Here is a 23,624-nt window from a genome sequence, read left to right as displayed (position 1 = left end):
TATTTCCTCCTCCATCAATAATTGACCTAATTCTATCATTTTCAGTCACTATCAAACTTGGTGTGTTATGGTTATTTTGAGGATATTGTATTAGAAGATTAAATTTGCACTTCTCTAGTTGTTTCTAAATTATAAGAAACTAATTTAATTAATTGAATTGATTGAAAATAATCAAGTCATCCTCAAAAATTATAAGAATTTTTATAATAAGTCTGATTTAACACTTGGGATTTATAAGAATTTTTATAACAAATATGAGGGTATATTGAAGTTGAAAAACAATTTAAGTGGGCAATCACTGAAAATTTCAATAACAAATCCATATTTAATCCCTATTCTTGTGAAGTGTTGTCTTTTTTGAATGGCTTTGGCGTCAATGGGAGATTATAGACAGCAATAAGATGGAATGGTAAGGCTTAGCAAGTTGCTAATCGAATGTGTTACAGGTTATGGTTTATTTTTTTTTCTGATAAGAGCACAATAATAGATGTCTCATGGAGCAAGAGTGATGTGTCCCAATTGATACATCAGATTTAATGTGTTGTTTAGACGAGAATAGCTACTATCTCTTTCCCTCTTACTTTATAGAGTTGAGCTTTGAAACATTTTTGATAACTTCTGACTATCTCTTATTTGAATCATTTATAGTAGTTTGAGTTACGAGTATACTTATACACCTTAAGTGATTATTTTGATAAGTATCTTAAAATTGTTAGTATAACTGTTAATTTTAAACAACTAAAGCCAACATAATCTTTAAGAAAACTCATGAGTTGATGGCTCACTTTAGTGCTTGTTGTCTACTCCACTAATTTGGGCTTAGTAACTAAGGGTTGACGTCACAAATACCTACTCTCACATTAAACGATAGCTTGAAATATGAATATATTTATACAACCTAAGTGATTATTTTAGTAAATATTTCAGGGTTGACAACACAATTCTTAATATTGAATGACCAAAATCTACATGATCCTTAAACAAGTTAAAGCTGATAAAATTTTCCCTTGACATTGTACATTTCTTTTGATGTAGGAGACTTGTTCATTTATATATTTGTACATTTTATTACTTATTTAGATCTCCTAGTGTGATTTTTAGTTGAACTTTGAGGAATGTCTTAGTTTAAACTTATTTTATTTAAAGAAAAAAAATTCATATAGCATCAAAATATAAAAAAAATTGTAAAATAAACTTGTGAATTGTCAAAACTTATCAAGTGAGATACAAAGGATCAATTATTTGGGCTACCCTTTAACATCTCATTATTATCTAAGGAAGATCAAGTTATGATGCTAAGAATTGAGTGGTGGCCAGGATTTAGGATTTAATTGAGAATTAGAGCTGTGTGCGGCAGCTGGTAGGTATGTGGTCACTTAATATGCAATTCGAGTCTTAGGTGGCAGTTAAAGCAATAGGAAAGGTTTTATAATAATACTGATGATGATGATGAAAATAAAAGCCACACGTGTTAGGCTTGAAATGAATTATTATAAGAGAGATTTTTGGGCACTTTAAAGGGGAGTGAGGTGTCAATTGCTTGGTTTAGAATTTCTTATTGCATGTGTAAATCATCTTCCCTATTACTTTCACTTTTGCATCTTTTTTTCAAAATAGACACTACTCCAATCCTATTACATATGAATTCGTTTTTTATTTTATTTTTTCTTAACCAGAATAAACAATTTATATAATTTTTATTTTTTTTAAAAAAAAGAAGAGATTCTTAAGCTGCAACACTATTATTCATTCCATAAAATTCAATTATATTTACATGCACCAATTTCAAAGTGCCCTTGGCATACAGGTGGATACACTTCAATATGAAAGTCTATCCCAATAAGCAGATGCTACGGATTTAAAAGGTGGAAAAATAGGAAAGAAAGTGAAAAAAGAAAATTGATTCGACATGATCCAAAAAACTTACCTCTCCAATAGCAACACAAGGCATGACCTTTGTGACACCCTTTTCCATAGAAGCAAAATGGAACAGATGCCAGCAGCAATGTGCCATGAATTTATGTTTGTTCCAAGCCTAAACCTAAGCCTAAGCCTGTGAAATTCAACAACTAGAGGTTGTCTTTGAACCATTTTAGAGCTCCGTTTGCAACAGACCTGAAATATTTGCAGGGTTTGTGGTCAACCAGGGACAATAGAATAATAGGTAAAGATGGAATCAGAAAAGGAACAAAGGATCACACAAAGTTCTAGGAAGAATCAACTTTGATCACTCATTCATCATATATTCAGTAAGAAGCTTTCACGCATAGAAACCTACAGCCTTGATTACTTATTTACCCCAAATGACTATCCAAGCACAAGATTATGCACGAATTTGCCACAAAATATGACTACTTTTTCAGATACAAAATGATTTCCAAGCAATATTCACTTCCAAAATATCACTTATTTCAAAGTGATATTTGCACAAGGTCATATGGACAGAGTATGGTACCTCTCAAAGACGGAAACTTCCAAAACAATTAGCAGGAGACATCAATGAGATAGAGGCCAACACCTGGTAGTTATATATTCCAACTTCTGCCATATGAAGGTCTCTAAGGAATATCTAAAGAAAGCATATCTCAGATGTCCAAAGTTGTTGTATAACTTGGTAAGATAAGAATTAAGAGTTTGTTCTTAATTGGAACAAATAATCTCCCTACAACACAGGATAATGGAACAGAAGATTATCAGGAAAGGAACATCAGTGATTTACCATGTTACAGGCAGTAGAAATTACTTTAAAAGGTGTCCGATTTTTTTTTTAAAAAAAAATAGGGTGGGGGCATCGAAAAACACAGAGGGTGTAGTATTCTCTTTAAATAGAACAAGATCCAAAATGTTACATTGTCTAACTTATTGAGTTCTTAAAGTCCATGTTTGAGGCTAAAGGCTTAAAAAAGGGGAAAAAGTTCCCCAATAATTATACATTTAACATAGAAATGCATTCTTTCATATCAAACTCAAGATCACGAATGAAGCAATTAAATATAACATAGTATGTGTCCAAGCTTAAGTTTCCCTAACAGTCCTTTCACGCACGGACATCTAATAGGGTAATATAGGCCAAAATCAAATAAATCTAATAATCTATGCCAATTTGCAGTCAAGTTGTAGAACTTGATAAATAGAAAACTTAATATATCTAATACTAGGTATATCAAAAGAATAGAGTATTACCCAGCAAAATCTTTTAACTTCTTCCAAATGTCATTATGATCTCCCACATCATCAGCTTCCTCTGTAACAGAACCATTTTCACTTTCTATACTTCTACCTGCAAAATAAGGAACAAGGAGTTGATAAGAAATTTGATTTTACTTATTCTGTTCATTTGTAACTAGTCCATTGGAATTCTCTTATAGTATTTTTATGAACTATATTTTCCAACTAACCATATAAATCTTCACTTCTCAAAACTAATCAAAATTTGGTAAAGTGTCTATTAAATAAGATAAGTAAAGGGTATTAGTGTAATTAGCTTAAAATACTTGTATATATATTCTCTTGTATTATACACTTTTGGTAGAATACATATATTATTTTATTTACATGGTATCAAAGCTATCATACAAACCCTACTGCTTGCTTTACTAAGTCCTTGACCTATGACCCAACTAGCAATGCCTGTCGTCGCTAGTCCAAGGGAGCCGTCAACTTACTCATCCTTTGTGCCCGTTAGTTCTTCCACCTTTGGTCCGTCATCCTCGATTTCTGATCTTGACTTACTTATTGCTCTTCATAAAGGTACTCGTCGTTGCACCACTCTCCATCCCATTTCACATTTTGTTAGTTAAAATTCTCTGTCCCCTGGATATTCTGCTTTTGTTTCTTCTTTATCTTCTATTTATCTTCCTAAATCTGTTCTTGAAGCTTTCTCCCATCTAGTGTGGCAGGCTGCTGTCACACACGGGCGATACTCCTCCTAATTTCCTTTCATTGCATTCTGTTATTACTTTCTTTAGATTCTGCTATTTGTTTTAATTTCTAGTTGTATCAGTTTGTTAGAGAGAATATTCCAAAAGCAGCCCAGGTGTAAAAGGCGTGAATAGGACAAAATAGGTTGTTATAACTGTTTAGGGAAGGAATCCTCGGGTACGCAGAGGCCTATATATCCTTCTTAGACCTTTGGGTCCATTAACGAGACTATCAATCAACTTCAGATTTCTTTCTTTCCCTCTATACTCGTCTGCTCTCCCTTGCTATCTCTTCCTTTCTTTCTCTCTACTCGACTTACTACTTCTATCGTTGATTAATTCTAAATCAACTAGCCAATCCGAGCCACAAGCCGTGACAATTTGGTATCAGAGCCTCGGTCTTGGCTAGATTAGCGGAACATTCATCCATGGCGGACGGTACCTGCATGAAGAGCTTCGAGGCGCAGCTACAACAGCTCGGCTCGACGGTGACAGACTTCCAGAGTCACGTGGATTAGTTAGAGCGGGGATCGGAGCGAAATCACGAGGCGATTTTAACACTGGATCGCCGAATGGAAGGTTCGATAGGTGAACTGGAGAGGAGGCTCGACGGGGCTCTGTCTCAAATGCGGGAGAATAATGCGCAAATGAGGGCAGAGCTGGGAGCCCAACTCCAACAGTTTATGGTAATGTTCACTCACCAAAATGTTGTGAGATTGGCCCCTAAGTTTCTTCCTAGAGATAGGACAGAGCCATTAATACCAGATGTCAGGAGAGACAGAGTAGCGGGAGATGAGGGGGCAGGGGTGGAACCGGAGGGGGATATAAGGAATGTGATGGAAGGTGGACATGAAGGACAGAATCGTCCACAGCAACCGGGGTTCCCGACACCCAGGTTGGAGATTCCGGTGTTTGATGGGAATAATCCCCGGTGGTGGGTGACAAAATGTGAGCGCATGTTCGACTGGTACAATGTACCTGAGGAAAAGAGGGTAGCCTTGGCCTCGGCCTACTTTGATGACCTGGTAGACACTTGGTATCAGGGGTGGATAAGGGTTAGGAACAACCCAACCTGGGTGGAGTTCACGGGGAGGTTATGTGAGAGGTTTGGAGAAAAGAGTATGTCGGACGTCATTGAAGAATTCAACAAATTAAAGCAGGTAGGAGACGTGAATGCCTACATGAGGAGGTTTGAAGAGCTGAGGTTTGAAGCCTATTTTGTCTCTAGTTTCTTGAGTGGCCTCAGCGATGATTTGAGGCCTATGGTTAAAATGATTTGGCCTAGAATAGTGGAGCAAGTGGCAGAAAGCGCTAGACTACAAGAAATGGTGGTCGAAGCTTTAATGAGGAAGCAGAGACAACAGCACCGAGCAGTCACGGGAAACTCAACCCATCCAAGAGATAAGGTACATAACCGAGATTAGGGTAGAGGCGGCCAAGGTGTTAGGAATACAGGAGGGCCCAACTCAGGGGGAAAATATAATGACCCGAGGAGGCAGCCGGGGTTGTGCTTCAGATGCGGGGATAAATACTATCCTGGGCATCAATGTAGGCGGCAACTGTTGTTATTAGAAGGGGACTTGAAGGAGAAATCAGAAGTAGAAGAAGTTGAAAGATAAGAGGACGATGAGCTCGGGGAAGAAGACACAGGTGAGATTTCACTCCATGCGTTGAAGGGGGTGACCAATAACAAGATCATTAAGGTGGAAGGGAAGATGAAGAATGACAATTTGTTAATCTTAATTGACAGTTGAAGCACGAATAGCTTCCTGGATGAAGGGTCGGCAAAAAGATTGAAGTGTTCCCCCAAGGAAACTCAACCCCTCAGTGTGACGGTGGCTAATGGGAATAGAGTGATCAGTGAATCGGTATGGTGGGGGTTTAATTGGGAGATGCAAGGGGAGAAGTTTGAAGCGGACCTGAGGCTGTTGCAATTAGGGGGCTACGATGTGGTACTAAGGGTTGACTAGATGAAAGAAGTGAGCCCCATAAGCTTTGATTTCAATAGGATGGAGGTATCATTTGATAAAGAAGGGAGAAGAATGACTCTCACGGGAGGAAGAGAGTTTGGGACTTGCCGAATGATAACCGGGAAGAGGCTTCACCGAGTGTTCAGGAGTAAGTGGAACCAACTGGCTCAACTGTTCTCCATTATAGCAGTGGAAGAAGGGGGCGAGCAGAAGCTGTATGGGGAATTATGCTTTACTATCAACAGCCAACAATGTGAGCTTAACCAGGTACACTTTCAGGCCCCTATTGATGAATTGCTATTAGAATTTAAGGACTTATTTACTGAACCAGATACTCTACCTCCAACCCGAGCCTTGGACCATTCAATCCACCTAAAGCCCAATACCGAACCCATAAACATCAGATCATACCGTTATTCTCCCATCCAGAAAACAGAAATTGAGAAAATGGTGAAGGAAATGCTAAAACAATCCTTCATAAGACCCAGCCAGAGCCCTTTCGCGTCACCAGTCCTCCTTGTTAAAAAGAAGGATGGATCTTGGCGTTTTTGTGTGGATTACCGGCAATTAAATACTTTAACTATCAAAGACAAGTATCCTATACCCTTGATAGAAGACCTAATGGATGAGCTACACAATGCCAAATTTTTTTCAAAGCTGGACCTTCGTTCGGGATACCACCAAATAAGAATGAAACCTGATGATGTCCATAAAACAGCTTTTAGAACCCACCATGGACATTTTGAATTCTTGGTGATGCCATTTGGGCTCACTAATGCCCTAGCCACTTTTCAAGCCCTAATGAACCAAATCTTCGAACCCTATTTAAGGAAATTCATATTAGTATTTTTCGATGATATCCTTGTCTATAGCCCAAACCTTAACCAACATTTACAACACCTCAAAACCACCCTAGAAGTCCTTAGATCTAATCAACTCTTCATCAAAAGGTCGAAATGTTCCTTTGGGCAAGATCAGGTTGAGTATTTGGGCCATTTGATATCAAAAGGAGGAGTTAGGACTGATCCCAAAAAGGTGGAAGCCATGATAGCTTGGCCACGTCCCACAACGGTAAGGGCTTTACGGGGATTTCTTAGCCTTACCGGTTACTACCGCCGGTTTGTGAGAGGATATGGAGTGGTGAGTAAACCACTGACCAACCTACTTAAGAAGGGTTCATTTAGCCGGGGAAAAGAGGCTGAGAAAGCCTTCGAGAAGCTGAAGATTGAGATGAGCAGGGAACCTGCTTTGGGCCTGCCCGATTTTTCTAAACCTTTCATGTTGGAGACGGATGCCTGCGCGGGGGGGGGGGGGGGGGGCATTGGGGTTGTGCTGTCACAAGGAGGAAGGCCCTTGGCATTTCTAAGCCAAGCATTAAGCCCCAGGCATTTGGGATTAAGCATCTATGAAAAGGAATTCTTGGCGGTGCTTATGGCAGTAGAAAAGTGGCAGCATTACTTAGAGAATGGGAAGTTTATAATTAGGACAGATCATGAGAGCTTAAAACATTTGTTGCAACAAAAATTGCAAACACAACTGCAAAGAAAGGGAATGGCAAAATTGATGGGATTGGACTACATAATTCAGTATAGAAAGGGCAAGGAGAATGTTGCTGCTGATGCCCTTTCAAGGTGCCAAGAAGAAGGAAGTCTGAGTGCCATCACTACCGTAATTCCAGCATGGTACCAAGAAGTTGTCGACAGCTACGAAGCGGACAAACAGGTGAGGGGAATACTGGAGAAGCAAGCAATGGGAGTTACTGATGCTGAAGGTTATGCTCTACAGGAAGGGTTGATCAGATTTAATGGCAGGATTGTTATTGGTGATAAGGGAAGTCTCAAGAAAAAGATCATGCAATCCTTGCATGAATCACCTTTGGGAGGGCATTCAGGAGTTCAAAAAACTTACCTTAGGGTAAAGCAGCTGTTCCAATGGCCCAAGTCAAAGACTGATGTCAAGAAATTCGTTCTGGCCTGCGACACTTGCAGGAGATGCAAACATGAAAATGTACCCTACCCCAGTCTCCTTCAACCCCTGCCTATTCCAGACCAAGCTTGGACTAGTGTCTCTATGGATTTTATAGAAGGGTTGCCTAAATCTGAAGGAAGGATAGTGTGCTGGTGGTCGTAGATAGGCTGACAAAATTCACCCACTTCATAGGATTGTCCCACCCTTTTACAGCGCAGGAGGTAGCAAGGTCCTTTGTGGACAGAGTAGTGGCGCTGCATGGAGTTCCAAGTACTATCATCTCGGATAGGGATAAGATCTTCACAAGTGAGTTCTGGCAAGGCCTGATGAAGTCTATGGGGGCCAAACTTAATATGTCGACAGCTTATCACCCACAATCGGGCGGTTAGACGGAGAGGGTCAATCAAAGCTTGGAAACCTACCTGCGATGTATGTGCATCCTACAACCCAAGAGCTGGCATCGGTGGTTAGCATTGGCCCAATGGTGGTATAACTCTAATTACCACACAGCCTCGAAAATGTCTCCTTTCGAGGCCAAATTTGGGTACAAACCTCCCATCTTACCCGCCTTATAAGGACAGGTGATTGCAACCGCTGTGGAAGAATATATGCAGCAAAGAAGGATGGTTTTGCAGCAGCTTAAGCAGGAGCTAGCATCAGCCCAAAATACGATGAAGCAGTATGCGGACAAGAAAAGAAGTGAGAGGGAGTTTGAAGTGGGAGAAAGAGTGTATCTCCGGTTGAAGTATCCTCATCTGAAGACCCTTACCCAAGGATCGGTGTCCAAATTGAGCCCCAAATACTTTGGTCCCTATCCCATCCTGGCTCGGGTAAGGAAGGTGGCCTACCGACTACAACTTCCCCAGGGAACCCACATTCACCCAGTTTTCCACGTTTCCTTATTGAAGAAATCAGTTGGGACTGAGCCAGTGGATACTGCACTGCCCACCAATCCAAAGGAGAAGGAGATTTCGAAGAAGCCTAAGGCCATTCTCGACAAAAGAGTTATCTTCCGCCAGGGAGTACCCCTCATCCATGTGTTAGTAAAGTGGCAACACGAAGAACAGGGAAGCAACACATGGGAGTACCTACCAAGTCTTCTCCAACAGTTTCCCATGACTGCCAGCCTACTTAGCATTTCTTGAGGACAAGAAAGGATTTAAGGGGGAGGGAATTGTCACACGCGGGCGATACTCCTCCTAATTTCCTTTCATTGCATTCTGTTATTACTTTCTTTAGATTCTGCTATTTGTTTTAATTTCCAACTATATCAATTTGTTAGAGAGAATATTCCAAAAGCAGCCCAGGTGTAAAAGGCGTGAATAGGACAAAATAGGTTGTTATAACTGTTTAGGGAAGGAATCCTCGAGTATGCAGAGGCCTATATATCCTTCTTAGACCTTTGGGTCCATTAACGAGACTGTCAATCAACTTCAGATTTCTTTCTTTCCCTCTATACTTGTCTGCTCTCCCTTGCTATCTCTTCCTTTCTTTCTCTCTACCCGACTTACTACTTCTATCGCTGATTAATTCTAAATCAGCTAGCCAATCCGAGCCACAAGCCGTGACAGCTGCTATGGTTGAAGAAATGCTTGCCTTACATTTCATTGAGACTTGGGACTTGATAACTCTTCTCAAAGGTAAGTCTACTATTGGTTGTCGTCGGGTTTACACTTTTAAGGTTGGTCTTGACAATTAGATTGATCACCTTAAGGCTCGCCTTGTTGCCAAAGGATACACTTAGGTTTTTAGCATTGATTATGGCGATACATTTTCTCCTGTTGCTAAGATCTCCTCTGTCTACCTTTTCTTGTCCCTTACTACTATGTTTCACTGGTTTTTTCATTAACTGGACATAAAAAATGTCTTCCTTCACGACGATTTATGAGAAAAGGTGTATATGGAGTAACATCCTGGCTTTGTTGCTCAGGAGGAGTCTAGGTTGGTGTGTCGCCTTCAAAAATTCTTATATGGCTTAAAATAGTCTCCTTGAGCTTGATTTGGTCAATTCAGTTAAGTTATTCTTGAGTTTGGGTTAACTCATAGTGAAGCTAATCATTTTGTTTTTTATCGCTCTCAGTCTAGCCGTCACATTCTTCTAGTGGTATATGATAATGATATAGTACTTATAGAAGATGATGATGTTGGTATCACTGAATTGAAGGCACATCTTCACCAATAGTTTCAGACTAAGGATCTGGATTCCTTGTAATAGTTTTTAGGTATTGAGGTAGCACGGTCAAAACAAGGCATTTATATTTCTCAAAGAAAGTATGTCTTGGATATGCTAGAGGAGATAGGGTTGTTTGGATATAAGCCACCCCTATGGATCCGAATATCAGACTGTTACCGAGACAAGGGGAGCCTCTTTTTGACCCTGGATGCTACCGTCGACTAGTTAAGAAACTTAATTACTTCACAGTCACACGTCCTGATATTTCATTTGCTATGAATGTGATAAGTCAATTCTCGGATTCACCTTGTGACAATCACTGGAATGCAGTGATCCGTATTCTTCGGTATATTAAGGTTGCCCCTGGTCGGGGTGTATTGTATCAAAATCATGGACACAGTCAAATTGTGGGATATATAGATGCTGATTGGGCAGGATCACCTAGTGACAGACGATCTGCATCTGGATATTGTGTATTTGTGAGTGGAAACCTAGTCTCTTGAAAAAGTAAGAAATAGACTGTTGTCGCTAGATCCAGTGCAGAAGCTGAATACAGGGTAATGGTCGTAACAACAATAGTTGTTAAAGGCGTGCCTAGGCACAAGGCACCTTAAGGCGCCAGTTCTGCGCCTCGCTTGGGTCGAGGCGAGGCGATGCGATTTCAATAAGGCTCTCGCCTTGCACGGTGAGGCGCAGAGACGAGAGGCAAGCCTCATGAAACTGCTTTTAATTTAAAACTATGGTAGCTCAATTCCTCCCATCTTCTTGGTTCCAGCATGTATACATTACAACATACAACTTATTTACATTTCTTTAGTTTAAGTAAATGTCCACATTTTCTTTTATTTATATTTTACCTTCCATTTACTTTAATACATAAATGTAAATAAGAAAGTACCCCTCATTTGGATTCAATAAAAATTTCTAAAAAATCAAAATCCATAACAATAAGAAAATATAATTTTGATTTTAGTACAAACTTGAGATTTAGCGATTTTACCACCCCCAAAATACATGCCTACTATTTCTTGAAAAATTCATTAAAAATCATTTTAACAACAATGAATATTAGCTATCAAAGTACTGGGAGATAGTTTTTCAAAATAAAAACATTTTCTTATATGTCTCTTTATAATGCGCTAATCTTCCAGACTTAGAAAAATAGCATTTTTCAAAATGAAAACATTTTCTTGATTGTGGAATTGTAGTGTTTATATGTTTATTTAGAACTTTGCATGATAATTGGTACTTGTTTGAATTTGAGACTTTAAGTTTGAAATTTGATGATATTTCTAGTTTAGAATTTGCATGATGATGAATGAATCAACTTTGATGATGTTAGTTTAGAATTTGAAGATAATGAATCATTAATTATATGCATGTGTTATTATTGATAATTTGATAATTTTTTATGATTTTACAAGATTTTGAGTTTTTTTCTAAAAGGTGCGCCTCGCTTCGCAAAGACGCGCCTCGCCTCGTGTGTCTCGCGCCTTTCAGAACTGTGGTAACAACATGTGAGCTAATGTGACTAAAATAATTAATTGAGGAGTTAGGAGTTACGCATGTCAAGTCTATGCAATTGAGTTGTGACAACCAGGCTGCAATGCATATTGCTTCTAATCCTATATTTCTTAAGAGAACCAAGCATATTGAAATTGATTGTCACTTTGTTAGAGAAAAAGTGCTCTCTGGAGATGTAGTCACAGCATATGTGGGTTCCAACGATTAGTTAGCTGATTTGCTCACCAAGTCACTTAGAGATTCTCGTGTGAATTACATTTGTATCAAACTGGACATGATGAATATATATGTTTCAGTTTGAGGGGGAGTGTTAAATAAGATAAGTAAGGGGTATTAATGTAATTAGCTTAAAATACTTGTATATATATTCTCTTGTATTATACACTTCTGGTATAATACACATTATTTTATTTACAGCGCCAACAAGGGGGGTTGCACCATGTGAAATGGAAGTATGCATCAAGCAAAAGCTAAAAAGCCCCTTACTATCCCTGGGAATTTTCAATCACTAGAAATTAAAAATAATTATAAATAGAAAAAAAAGGAAAATCCTTCCTCGGCAAGAATATGAAAAAGTGAGACCAAAACCTCTCCCCTCGATCTAAGGGCAACCATCTCTGCCCCCCCTATGTGGCACACCATGTTAAGTCAATAAGTGCCAAAATACCCCCAAGTGTCTCCACAAATATACAATTCCCTCAAGAAATCAAAAAAGGAACATAAACAAACAGGAAAACAGAAAATCAAGACTCAAATTGCCCCTTTGTCATAATATTATTAATTGTCAGTAGAGCCTCCCTTGCCATCATCCAAGCCAAAAAAAAGTCCACTCTAACCAGTCCACAAGACGCCCAAGTTACAACAGGAGACAAGATGTCACTATTCGTTTACCAAAGACCTGCAGAAGAGCCATTATAGAACTCCTCTGGAAACAGAGAAACCCACACAACATTAACAAAAAAGAGTCCAATGATTGTACCTCTTAATCCTGCAAAGGTCTTTTAAAAGAGTAGACCAACCCCCCTTGCCAAGCAGATTGAAATCAGCAGCATGCCACTGAAGCTGATGGGTAAGTACAGCACCAATACAATTCTGGAAAATATCCCCAAGAGGAGTTCTCCTACTCTAAGAAACATCCAAACAATCAGTATCCTCCTATTCCCTACCCTGAAGGATTAGAAAAAGATTTACGGCAGCCTACACACTAAAGATGACAGATAAGTAGAACTACCAAATTAATGCTGGAAGCCCGGAACACATGCCTAAGAGGAGTTAGCCAACACCAGGAATCATCCAAATGATTGAAATCTGAGCAGACTTCTGTCCTCCCATTTCATACTCTGAAGGAGATTAAATAAAAATAAAAAATAAAAGCAGGCCTCACAAACACAACACTCATCCATAGCTCCACAATATGTGGCTCTATAATTGGCTAGGATACACCAACCAACCTCTCGTAGAACATACGTCCTGATAACAATAATTTTCATGAGCTCTAGACCTTTGCAAACAACAGAAGATCTCCAATCTGCAAATCTCCCACCACAAGAGTGCAAACCTTTTTCCACTCAAACAATAAAACTTAATTCATAACACAGGCCACCCCCATAAAAAATTTGTGGAACATAAGCTTTCCAATCTGCAAACCTGCCTCCGCAAAGAGAATGCATATCTTTTCTCTACTCAAACAAATGAAACTTAATTTCATCATCTGGCCAGCTGATTAAAAATATGAGTAGTAGCCACCAATGCCAAAATGGTGAAGGGAGAAATAAATTAGTTAAAAGGTCTTGATAATGGTCAACTTGCCTACCATGGACAGGTTCTTCCAAGTTACCAACTCCACAAACTACTTTGGATTTAGAAGAAAGAGCCTATAGGAAGTTTAAATACAAGAGAAGGTCCCAAGACAACAGCCTAGGTTAGCTGCTAATCCTGCCATATCAATCACCTCCTCGAAGGGAATATGCTTGCTCACCAAATTAATCTGCGACCAATAGATAAAACTGTCCTCACAACCATTGATCCCTCCTTATCGGCCCATAAAAACATACAGTATTAGTATCAGCAGTTGGCTATCGGATTGCCTCCTCTATAGCCTCACAAGAGAACTACTCAGCCTGGCCCCTGGACTTACCACACCGCTGTTTCATCACACAAATGAACATTAATAGCACATTTACCTTTGACTGAAACCCCTTGGAAAAAAATAAATAAAATAAACCCTGAGTATCACCATTCACCAAGCCTGGAATCTAACAGAGAAAATACCAAAAAAAAAAAAAAAAAAAAGACAGGCCTGCATCACCAATCTCTAAACCCAATATCTCAAGACATGCATCAAGAAATCCAAATATCTGATCATATAGGACTCTTTTATGACTAAACTTACAGATTAAGCTCACAATACCACTTGAACCCTAGAGTCCATGAATTCATTGGCCGCCAAAGCTGTAATGTGAGCCAAAAATGGATTCAGTGACCTATAAATAATCTGCCCAATCACTCTTTTCAACCTCCAAGAAAGAAGCTATGCCAAAACTTTTTAAATGCTATACCAAATAACCTAAAGCCCATATAATGTTTAACATCTACATCTCCAATTTGCTTATCAGGTAAATGAAAGACGCATATTAGCCACATATCAAATTGCACTGAGTCATATATTAATCATTATAGTCATCATATCATGCTTAACCAAAGCCCCGTAGTGCTGCCAACAAAGCCCAAAGAAAGTCTTATCTGGCCTTGGTTCCTTGCCAGATAAGACTGATAAACTCTCCCAAGCCTGGTAAAAGGAAGTTCAAGTCATTTTCTATCCAATACCTGAATGGATCTGAAAGCAAGCTCATCTAATTACATTTTCCCCGCTAACTCAAATAATTTGGCATAGAGCTCCATGATGCCCAAGGAAATGGCCTTCTCTGGCTATTTGATTATAAAACAAGGTGTTGTACGTCCCTTGTCAAGCTATAGTGTTCTATATTTTCTTCACATGCTAAGCGGTTGAGACAATATTGTGACCCTTTTCCCTTCCTATTCATTCTGAAACCATTGACTATTCATCCTATTATACATCACACTTTTCTTATCTTCATAACTTTTGTAAAGTTGATTTGTTTGGAACCTTGTACAAGTTTCAATCTATATATACTTTGTTGAGAATGATATGTATGTAGACAGTAACATACAAACATAACATGAAATATACATACACAGTTCATATTGTGATTTTGTAAAGTTGATTTGCTTGGAGCCTTGTACAAGTTTCAACTTGTTACTTTGTTGAGAATAATATATATAAACATACAAACATAACATGATATATACATAAGCTATTCATCTCCCTCCCTCTCTTCATGGTATTAGAGCCACACGAGTTTAGAGAGAAAATCATCTGACAGTTTGTTTTCATCAATTGCAATCATCGATCATTCTCAGTTCACAATCGTCGATCTCAGTTCTATTCTTCAATCCGACTGCAGTTTGCTATTATTGCACTTGTTGCAAAAATTCTGTCGCAGTGTTACTTCTTCTTTGATCATCTCCACCATATCACATCTCAGTTCAATTTCTCATTGATTGCATCTCCCCTTTGTCGCAATTTCAATTATCTTCAATCGATTTCATTATTGTTTCCAGTCAGGATCTTTTGCCAATTCCAGCTCGATAGATTTCTGTCAATGTCAATTCAATCTTCATTTTAATTGTTCTTGTCTTGTCAATTGAGCTCGTCAATTTTTAGTAGCTGATAATCTTCTTCAGCGGAATCAATTTCAGTTTGATTTTAGAAGAACTGTATTTATCTTGCAGCTCCTGTCGCAGAGCTCTATTCAATCCAAGGTTGATGTCGAGTTCTGAAGTTACTTTTTCTGCTCCTGCCATCACTGTTCCTTCTTTTTCTGGAACACCTATCATCACAATTAATAAATTGAATGGCAAGAATTATCTCTCAGTCTTCATTTGTCAAAATGTGGTTTCAGGATCAATTAGCGAGTGATCATCTCAGGAAATGCCCAGCTTGACATACTAGAATCTGATCGAGCAGTGTGGGAGAAGGCTGATCCACAGTTAGGTTCTCTTTTGTGGCAATCTATTGATCTAGATCTTGTTTCAATCTTTAGCGTCTATGAGAGATGTGTAGATGTAATACTCCAAGAGCCTAGAGAAGGGTAGTATATATCGAGGATAAGTAAAGAAAAAAACAACACCAACTGAATATATTTTGGTCTGAATGTAGATAAAGAACTCTCGGGTTAAGCATGCTTGAGCTGGGAAAGCTCAAGGATGGGTGACCCCCTGGGAAGTTCGCGTAGACTCATCAGGATAAATTGTTTCGGTTCTTCCTATCACTCAATGCGGGATGTTACAGTAGATATATGGTTCCATGCTCAGCAGTAGCACAGAAATGATGTTAATCGTTTGTACAACATATTCAGTCTACAATCACAGATTAAAATGCCATTCTTTCCAGACCACTTTTTCTGATCTCTAATTCTTGAGAGATCCATTCTAGCTTCTCAGACCACTTTTTCTTCCACAACCAACGGCCAGTACAAAGGTGGTTCAGTTACTCATTCTCAAAAAGCTGGAGGTCATGGTAGAGGTGGTTGTAGGCCCTATTGTACTTGCTGTAGTTGCCCCGGACATGTTAGGGAGACTTGCTATACTCTTCACTGCTATCCTCGTGCTAATATTGCAGCTTCTAAGAGCTCAAGAAAGTGAGCATTGATATCCGAATCTACTTCCACTCTTCCAGATAAGCTAGTTACTATTTCTGATGAGGAGTTTCTGGTAACAAATCCTTATTCTCTCATATTGAATCTCCTATTTCTCTCCCTCCTATTACTGTGGCCAAGGGATTCAAAACGACTCCCACAGGGAATAGGTAAAGGTAGTCCACTTCCATCATTTTCTATTGACTGTCTTACATATTCTTGGTTGCTCTTATAATCTCATCTCTGTTAGTCATCTGACCCAATCTCTTAACTGTCATGTTATTTTTTATTCTGGTCTGGCACTGTGCAGGAGTAGGGTATTGGGTGGACAATTGGCACCTGTCTGTGTTACTACAGCAGCGGCATCTGTTCTTATCCGTTCATGCCTTCATCATCCCCATTTGTCTTTACTACAAAAATGGTTCCTACCTTGTCAGCCTCAGCCTCTTTAGAATGTGAGTTATGTCAGTTGGGTAAACAAGTTTGTATATCAATTTCAAGTTGTGTCAATAAACAAGCCAATGCTCCTTTTTCTCTTGTTCATTTTAATACCTGGGGTCCCAATTGAGTCAAGCCTAAACATGGGTTTTCTTATTTTATTACTTTCATTGATGACTACTCTCATTGTACCTGGCTCTACTTCATGAAAGATCGAAACAAACTATTGTATCTTTTCACTACCTTTTGCAATGAGATCACTACTCAGTTTAATTGTTCTGTGCATGTTCTTCATAGTGATGATGCTAAAGAATACTTTTCTATTGGTCTTAATTCCCTTCTCTCTTCTCAGGTATTATTCACCAATCATCCTGTCCTTATAACTCCATAGCAAAATGGGGTAGCTAAAATTTAGAATCACCAGCTCATTGGAACTGCTCATACTCTTTTGTTACATGTGTGCTCCTTTTTCCTTTTGGGATGCCACAGTTATCACATCATGTTATTTGATCAATTCATGCCCTCTATTGTTACTGTTGGAAGATAAAGAGGAGATGGGCTCTAGATAAGGGCTATCAACAACAATTATTTATCAAAACTAATCTGTAAATTAGTGTTTAAATATTGTAAAATCTATTCCTAGAAAATAGGAGATAAGTAGATAGGTGATAAGTAGGAGTTGTTCTTGGAGATTATTTAGGAGATTTATTGTATATATATTTCCTTAGACTAGTGAAACAATATACGGTGGAATCAATTATTGTTCCATACGAATTTCAGCATAGTATCAGGTACCTGTGCCTTCCGAGCGTTGGAACTCTAGTTCATATCGGACACTTCCAATTGCGACATGGCAGAAAATCCATCAGCCAGCACAGCTTTGAATCTCCTTCCAGCCACAATGAGGACCACCCAAATTCCAACCTACCTGATGGCAACTAAGAGTCACTCGCTTCAGATCACCCAACACAAATGGATGGAACCAACTTCAGAGAGTGGTTCCAATCCGTGTTGTTGGTCATCTGCGTAAGGGGACGCGAAGGCTACCTGACAGGGGATATCCCAAAGCCCAGCTCTGATGCAGCCAATTCTAGCGTGCGGGAGGCCGAGAATGCCATCATGGCATGGCTGATTAATTCCATGGAGCCTAGCATCGGACGGACTTATTTGTTCTACAAATCAGCAAGTGAGATATGGCTTGAATCCTGAATTGGATGAAGTAAGAGGAAGATTGCTCGGGACAAAGCCGTTTCTATCCCTGCTTGAGGCCTTTGCTGAAGTAAGGCGTGAAGAAAGCAGGAGAAGGGTTATGTTATCAGCTTCTGTTCACTCAAACTATGAGGTAAATACTCAAAATTCTGCCCTAAACACTTATTGGATGAAGCCTACAGCATCTAAGGGTGAACTCCAGAAAGATAGGCAGTGGTGTGACCACTGCAACAAACCCTATCATACTAGGGAAACCTGCTGGAAAATTTATGGTAAACCGGCAGGATGGAAGCCAAGGAATCAAAGGCAAGGAGGACCAGCTGCATATGCAACCGAGCCTGAAAAAGGGACTCCAACAAATATCTCCCTAACTGAAAACCAAATTGAAGCCTTGCAGCACCTGCTCAGTCAAACAAAAATGCAGAAAGCAAAAAGTGAAAACCCCCCAGCTGTTTCCCTAGCAAAAATAGGTAACACAAGCTATTCCCTATTATCTCAAACGTCCAATTCAACCAGTTGGATTGTAGATACTGGAGCAACAAACCATATGGCAGGTTCTCTTAAATTTTTGTCTAATTTTGAAACAAGTGGTCAAGGAATAGCTGTAATTATGGCTGATGGTACAACTTCTATGGCTAAGGGAAGAGGGACTGCATACATATCTGGATTAGTGTTACAATCAGTTCTATATGTCCCAAATTTAACATGTAACCTGCTATCTGTGAGTAAAATAACAAGAGAAAGAGGCTGCACACTGATCTTCTCTCAATCTTGTGTTTTTCAGGACCTATCATCGGGGAAGATGATTGGCAGTGCTAAGAAAAGCAGGGGGCTTTACCAGATCTCAAGTCCTGATCATTTCACTGGAACTAGGTCTTACTTTCAATCTTTTTTAACTACTTTTTCAGATTCGGACATTGTGTTATGGCATCAAAGATTAGGCCATCCTAATTTTGAGTATCTTCGTTTTTTGTACCCATTAGTTTCCAGCAATAAAATTTAGCATTTTCAGTGTGAGAATTGTATCCTTGCAAAACACACTAAGAGTTCTCATCCGAATCACCTCTATAAACTCTCAAAACCGCTTCATTTGATTCATAGCGATGTGTGAGGGCCAACTAGGGTTCCTAATCTCACTAACACTATATGGTTCATTACATTCATAGATGACCATACTAGGGTTAGCTGGGTATTTCTAATGAAGGACAAATCCGAAGCCCACTCTTTATTCAAAAGTTTTCACCAAATGGTCCAAAATGCCTTTCAATCAGCTATACCCATCTTGCGGACTGATAATGGCCGAGAATACTTTTCTAATGACTTTAGTCAATACCTCCTCGAGCATGGTATTATTCACCAAATCTCTTGTCCATACAACCCTCAACAAAATGTGGTAGCAGAACAAAAGAACATGTCACCTCCTTGAGACAGCCAGGGCTTTGATGTTTACAAAATCAATTCCATATACTTATTGGGGAGAGGCGGTTCTCACTGCAACCTACCTCATTAACCGACTTCCTTCCAAAGTTCTAAAATTTCAAACACCCTTGAATGTCCATCTTGAGAACTTTCGCCGTCATACTAGAGTCTTGAACTCTCTTCCTCCTAAGATTTTTGGTTGCACTGTCTTCGTACATCAAAATCATCAACCTCAGTCAAAATTGGATCCTAAAGCCCTCAAGTGTATCTTTATTGGATACTCTCCAACACAACAAGGATATAAATGTTATCATCCTCCGATAAGAAAATTCATTGTCACCTGTGATGTCTCATTTGTCGAGCACCAATCATATTTCCAAAATAACCCCAAAGAGGTTGACTATCATTGCAATCCAGTCAATCTCATACCTGCTACTCTACCTAATCTTCTGCCTAATACAGTTAATGGTTCTGGGTTTGATATCTCTACCCTACACCATCAAGGGGAAGAGAAAGAAAGCACTATAGTTCCAGCAGCAGATCAGACACCATTAAAAGTGTATTCACACAAATCGAGTGATCCTCAGCAAACCAAACCATCTGAACCACGGGTGGTAAGTCCAGAAAACAAAAATTCAAGTGATGTTGAAGTCCCAAATAGACTGGAGCATGAAGAAAATAATCCAGGTGATCTTGAACTTCCAATTGCCCTAAGGAAAGGTGTGAGATCCTGCACACAACACCCCATCTCTAATTTTTTTGGGTATTCAAAGTTGTCTCCAAAATTCAAATTGTTCACTACTAACCTGGATAATATAGCTATTCCAAGGGATATATATCATGCCTTACAGGATGATAGGTGGAATGCAGCAGTTCTGGAAGAAATGCGAGCTTTGAAAAAAATGGAACATGGGAAGTTCTGGACTTACCAGATGGCAAAAATACAGTGGGCAGCAAATGGATATTTACTGTAAAATATAAAGCTGATGGAAGTATTGACAAATTCAAGGCCAGACTTATAGCTCAAGGATTCACTCAAACTCAAGGATTGGACTATGAGGAAACGTTTGCACCTGTGGCCAAGCTAAATACTATCCGGGTATTGCTATCCTTGGCAGCCAACCTCGACTAGAAATTACATCAACTGGATGTAAAAAATGCATTCTTAAATGGTGAGCTAGAAGAAAAAATATACTTGAGAATACCCCCGGGCTTCGAAGAAAATTATGTTAAAGGCAAGGTATGTAGGTTGAAAAAATCATTATATGGCCTCAAACAATCTCCTAGGGCTTGGTTCAAAAGATTCAGTGATACTTTACATCAATTGGGTACCAGCATGGACAAACAGATCATACTCTCTTTACAAAGGTAGAAAGTGATGGCAGAAGAATAGTGTTGATAGTGTATGTTGATGACATTATCATCACTGGTGATAACCACCATGAGATAGAGAAATTGAAGCAACAGCTGAGAGAAGCATTTGAAGTAAAAGATTTGGGAGAATTGAGATATTTCTTGGGCTTGGAAGTGGTGAGAAGTAAGGAAGGTATATTTATAACTTAGAGAAAATACACCTTAGATCTTTTAAAGGAAATAGGAAAACTAGGGTATAAACCTGCCAGCACTCCTCTAGAGCTAAATTGGAAGAATAAAAAAGGAAAGGAAGAGCATCCAGTTGATAAAGGAATGTACCAACACTTAGTAGGGAAACTTATTTATTTATCTCATATAAGGCCAGACATTGCCTATCTTGTGAGTATTATTAGCCAATATATGCATCTCCCTACTAAGAGACATCTAGAAGCAGCTTATCACATCCTTAGGTATCTCAAAAGAACACCTGGAAAAGAGCTATTCTTTAAGAAAAATCGGGATAAAAGTATTTGTGGTTTTGCCGATTCTGATTGGGCAAGATCTATTGAGGATGGTAGATCAATATCAAGGTATTGTACCAAGCTATGAGAGAACCTGGTAACTTAGAGAAGCAAGAAACAACAGGTAGTTGCTCAAAGTAGTGTCGAGGTTGAATATCATGCAATTGCTCAAAGTATTTGTGAGATAATATGGATAGAACGGTTAATGAAAGACCTATCTATACCAGCATCATCTCCTAAATTTCTTTATAGTGACAGCAGATCGGCCATTAGTATTGTGAATAATCCAGTGCAACACGATCGAATGAAGCATGTTAGGATCGATAGACACTTTGTCAAGCAAGAAATGGAACAAGGAGACATAAGACTCACATATGTACCAACAAAGAATCAAGAAGCTGATATATTGACCAAAGCCATGCAAAAACAGGGATTTGAAATACTCAGAGGCAAGCTGGGAATGATTGACATCTATCCACCAGCTTAAGGGGGACTGTTGGAAGATAAAGAAGAGATGGGCTCTAGATAAGGTCCATCAACAACAATTATTTATCAAAACTAATCTGTAAATTAGTGTTTAAATATTATAAAATCTATTCCTAGAAAATAGGAGATAAGTAGGGAGTTATTCTTGGAGATTATTTAGGAGATTTATTGTATATATATTTCCTTATACTAGTGAAGCAATATACGATGGAATCAATTATTGTTCCATACGAATTTCACCGGTTACTAATGGCATCATCCCTCATACTCTTTTTTTCCCTCATGATCCTTCGTATCCTATTCCACCATGTATTTTTGGATCTACCTCCATTGTCCATCTTCTCAATCCCATTTGTGATAAATTGTCCCCTCAGTTAATCAAATGTATGTTACTAGGTTTTTCTTGTCTGCAAATGGGGTACAAGTGTTATTCTCCAGATCTTAATTGATATTGTATTTCCTCTAATGCTACATTCTTTGAATCTATGCCCTTTTCTCATCCTATTATATCTCCACTTCTAGTCTTAACAATGTTCTCCCAATTCCATCTTTCTCACTGCTTGTGTAGGATTCTTCAACTATTCCCAGGCGTCCTCTACACACTTATCACCACCAATACCGACCACTCTAACAATATTGTACTGACTCCAACTCCTCCTAAGCCTCTTTTCCTGCTCCATTCACTCTATTCTTGGCTCAGTTTGCTAAGGTACTCATTCCACTTGAAACCCTCATTCCATCTATGCTATTTTGAGTTACAACAAATCCCAAGCTCGGATGAAGGATTACAGTAGGTAGATGACAGCAAAGTAAAAGTTGAATCAAACATCATGAATTCTAGACAAGTTAGAAAATTGTTAGGGCATAACCTCTTAGTCATGATTTGCAAGCAAGAGTGCACATACCCAACCCCATCTAGTGGAATTAAGGCTTGATATGTTGTTGAATTTAGTCACTGGCATACTCAACATTATAAACTGTAACTTGAACATTGCAACTCAAGTTAACGTTAAGTTCCTATGATCATGCAATATAGCAAATACCTATCCAGGGAAAAACAGATATGTAATTACGTTATGACACAAGGGTCCTTGGTAATTTTCACAAGCACTAGAACAACAAACTTTTCATATATTATTAGATTGTGTCACGACCCCAAGGGTAACCTAGTCATTACACTTGTAATACCTAAGCTGTGTTGTTCCTTTCAGTTAGTGCTAGAAACGATTGTACCTTTTATTTAGACATTATAATTGAAAAGAAGCCTATAAAGAGGCTAAGAGGAGAGGATGAGGGGCATGTTTGAAAGAAATACAAAGTTTCTTTTTCCCTCTAAATTTCTCTTTTCCTCTCTTTTCTCTCTCTCAATTGTCCCTCCTCCTTTCAAATCCTCCCTCCATTTCTATTCTACCTCTCGATTCTTCTTTAATTCCATAAACTATCTAAGTCTTAGCCCTGAGGCTTGACATTTTGGTACCAGAGCCAACGCTTCTTGGCTGTGAGTCCAGCAATTTTGGTAGAAACTCAGGCGAGTTGGCAACAACGCAAGGCCAGGTGAATTCCGACAATCATCGATGGTGATTCCAGCAATGCTCGACAGTTAGGTACGGGATCTGAAGAAGTGATTCCAATGATCTAGGCGAACTCAAGGAGCGACATCAGAGTCGGTGGTCCTCCGACCATTGGACGGTGATTGGGTGAGAAGAAGGCACCAGCTAGGAGGCGATCATTGAATCAAGGCAATTGAAACTTGATTCCGACAAAGTAAGGAAGGTGCAAAGGAGAAGTAGGTCAGGGGGCGACTGTTAAATCCACAGCGATTGAGAGCAGATTCAGAGGTTACTGGTCCATCACGATTGTTAGCTCTGGTCGACAATTCAATTGCATATCAAAGGTACTGAATTCAGGAGAATTGAAGTAGAGCC

The 23,624-nt window shown here is 39.1% G+C and overlaps 1 protein-coding gene across 2 annotated transcripts in view; it reads right to left on the bottom strand.

Moving 5' to 3' along the window:
* Positions 1-1,702: 1,702 nt before the first annotated feature.
* The window catches only part of LOC127795277 (uncharacterized), a 62,109-nt gene continuing 40,187 nt past the window's right edge, over positions 1,703-23,624 (bottom strand). The window contains exons 10-11 of one of the 2 annotated variants that reach the window (XM_052326853.1): positions 3,184-3,280; positions 1,703-2,115 (exon numbers count right to left, since the gene is read on the bottom strand). In XM_052326853.1, coding sequence (XP_052182813.1) covers positions 2,070-2,115; positions 3,184-3,280 — 143 coding nt within the window. In that variant the 3' untranslated portion in view covers positions 1,703-2,069. Of the gene's footprint in view, positions 2,116-3,183; positions 3,281-23,624 lie in introns of those variants that run through there. The other variant, XR_008021773.1, reaches the window with a different exon arrangement.

This window comes from Diospyros lotus, chromosome 2 (genome assembly GCF_014633365.1).
Source record: "Diospyros lotus cultivar Yz01 chromosome 2, ASM1463336v1, whole genome shotgun sequence".
NCBI classification, from domain to species: Eukaryota; Viridiplantae; Streptophyta; class Magnoliopsida; order Ericales; family Ebenaceae; genus Diospyros; species Diospyros lotus.
The sequence above is the reverse complement of the archived record's forward strand: the minus strand, read 5'-3'. Positions and strand labels throughout refer to the sequence as shown.